Source organism: Branchiostoma belcheri, unplaced genomic scaffold (genome assembly GCF_001625305.1).
Source record: "Branchiostoma belcheri isolate BF01 breed outbred unplaced genomic scaffold, Haploidv18h27 scaffold100, whole genome shotgun sequence".
Lineage (NCBI taxonomy): Eukaryota > Metazoa > Chordata > Leptocardii > Amphioxiformes > Branchiostomatidae > Branchiostoma > Branchiostoma belcheri.
The window spans coordinates 920706-923188 of NW_017802381.1; the positions used below are offsets into that span (position 1 = coordinate 920706).

Below are 2483 nucleotides of genomic sequence, written 5' to 3' on the forward strand. Positions count from 1 at the left end.
GGGGGCACCTGTTGTTCGGTTCGGCACTTCCTGGTGTGAGAAACGTGCTTTTATGTTTCACACACATTGAACGGCTGGAGTTACCAACGCAGCGTCTGTACATAAAGACAGAAAGATATTCCCGCTGGAGTTGTACAGCTGGTAAGAGTCATTGCGGTATTTGTATTCTATTGCAACTCAAGAGCCGAAATGAAATGATATCGAAGCGACACGACTGTGTATAAGGGGAGGGGGGCGTCCGTGTGGATATTAAAATGCAGGCTATAGCCGTCGGTCTTACAGTATCATATGTTATAACAGTGGTCTTTAGTATCCCTTTGTTCCACCACTTATAGCTAACAAGATTGATTCGTTAATATAACCGATTGAACCTGGGAAGAACTACGAAGGACGAGCGTTATTTGGGCCGACTTGGAGAGGACAAAGTTCAACCATGCAACAGTTTGCTTGTTCATGGAGCTGTTATCCATACGTAATAAGTTTCATGGTGTGTTTGTAGGCGTTGATCACTACTTTAAACTACAGGACAAAATACCCAGTTGATTTGTTCAATACGAGTGTTTGCAGTTTTTGTTTACATCAATTATTGGTAAGCATGTATACAAATGCAATTGGGGGGGGGGGGCCTGCATGCCCTTTTTTGTCAGGCGTAATCAGGCCTTTTTAGTCTTTGTAATCCATAGGCAGCCTCCCCCAAAATCAACGTAATTCGTAGTAGAACATAAGCCACAAAGTGTAAAGTCGTAAAGTCTTAAGGGTACCGAAGTAACGGGTTCCTCACTGGCCGCCCAGTGCGGAACTCATGGGGAAAGTGGCGTCGGCACTCGGGGCCCTGTGCGGAAGAAAGCTCCGCACTGGAATTCTAGTGCAGAAACGGCTTTGTTCCAGTGCTGAAACACCGTCAGGACTGGAATTCCAGAGCTGAATCTTGACTCGGCACTCGTTTTCCGGTGCTAACTCCCACTCAGCACCGAGGCCGTTCACCACTGGATAGCCAGCACTTGGAGGCCGTTCACCACTGGATAGCTAGTGCTAAATTCCACTCGGCACTCGCTACCAGTGCTCGGAGGCAGTTCACCACTGGATAGCAAGTGCCGAAGTCCCTAAGTAACGGGTTCCTCACTGGATCGTTCCATTGCTCGGTGACTCTTAGTGCTGGAAGCCGAGTTCCCAAATCATTTCGGCACTGGGCTTCGGGTGCTTACGTCGGCCGCGCGGCGTACAGTACAGTATCGTAGGCCAAGTATATGTCTGTAAAAATGTGAGGATCTGAGCCTTGCAGTATAGTCCTGCCGATCACCTTGTTGTCCCGATTATAATTTGCTTCCCGGGCGGTACGATCTCGAAAATATAAGTGTTAGAGTTCAAATGCAGCATCTCGGTACCCTTTCTAAAGACAAGGTTTGATTTGCCGATTTAGAGTGTCCAGTGCTGAAGCCGCCGACACTGGACACCAAGTGTTGACGTAACTTCGGCACTGGAGATCTAGGACGGAAGCCGCCTCACCTCTGTATACCGAGTGCTGAGAAAGGAACCCGTTACTTCGGTACTTTTGCCACAGAGACTTTAACGTAATTTGTAATCGGTGGCAACAATTTTGCGTAATTCGTAATCACTACACCTCCATGCAAGCCCTCAAATAGTAGGCAAATACAATTATAATTGGTAGGCAAATCCCCCAACCATCGCCCACATTTTGCCTACCACTAGCTGGCCATGACGTCATGTTGATTGCTCGTATGTTTTGCTGTCAGAATCGGCAGAATCCTGCAGGTAGCCTGGGTCCCTCCTCCGTAGTTTTTGCCCGCTCCCTAATGTCGTTGGCTACCAGAGGGTCTTGACTTGCTGACATATGTAATGTCTGGTGATAACGTCATGTAATGAGGTAGCCTGAGCAGCGCGATAGAAGATAAGAATAAGATCTATCTTAATGTTGCCGTTCGAACGGCTTACCTATAATATGTACACACCTGTCCTACAAGAGCACCCCCAAAAAGCGCTTTGACGAGTAGGACCAATCACCGCGCTCGTTCAAAATTTGAACGAATATACAGATTCTAGACATTACATGTCCAGACTCCGTGGTAGCCAGCAACATTAGGGAGCTTGCGAAAAACTTATTTGCATATCAATCAACAGTTCCTACTTTAATAAACCTGCTTTTCTCATAACTCTCCAGTGTCACTGACAAAAGGTAGTGGATGTTACCTGAAATTCTGACCATTTTCAAATAATATCCAGTTGCTTGAGTATACTGTATTTTGACATATTTAATACTTGGATGTCTAACCTTCACCGACCTATGGACTGCTTTCATATTCATAATGAAAAGAATGTCTTTTTTATGAAAAAAATTGAACTGTTCTCCAACTCAAAATTTGACTCACCAGATATTTTCGACTGAATCACTCAGTCTTCCTCAGCTATCTGACCCAAATGCTGTGGACACGTGATTTTTCCCACATGTGTCATCAGCAAAGGGT

The 2483-nt window shown here is 45.8% G+C and overlaps 1 protein-coding gene across 2 annotated transcripts in view; it reads left to right on the forward strand.

Annotated features, from left to right (window-relative positions):
- LOC109473391 (sodium-dependent glucose transporter 1A-like) overlaps positions 1 to 2483 on the forward strand; it is an 8963-nt gene continuing 6480 nt past the window's right edge. The window contains exon 1 of one of the 2 annotated variants that reach the window (XM_019773261.1): positions 1 to 141. Coding sequence is in view for 1 of the 2 variants with exons in the window: in XM_019773253.1 (XP_019628812.1) it covers positions 454 to 487 (34 nt within the window). In the remaining variant the exon portion in view is untranslated. Of the gene's footprint in view, positions 142 to 438; positions 488 to 2483 lie in introns of those variants that run through there. The other variant, XM_019773253.1, reaches the window with a different exon arrangement.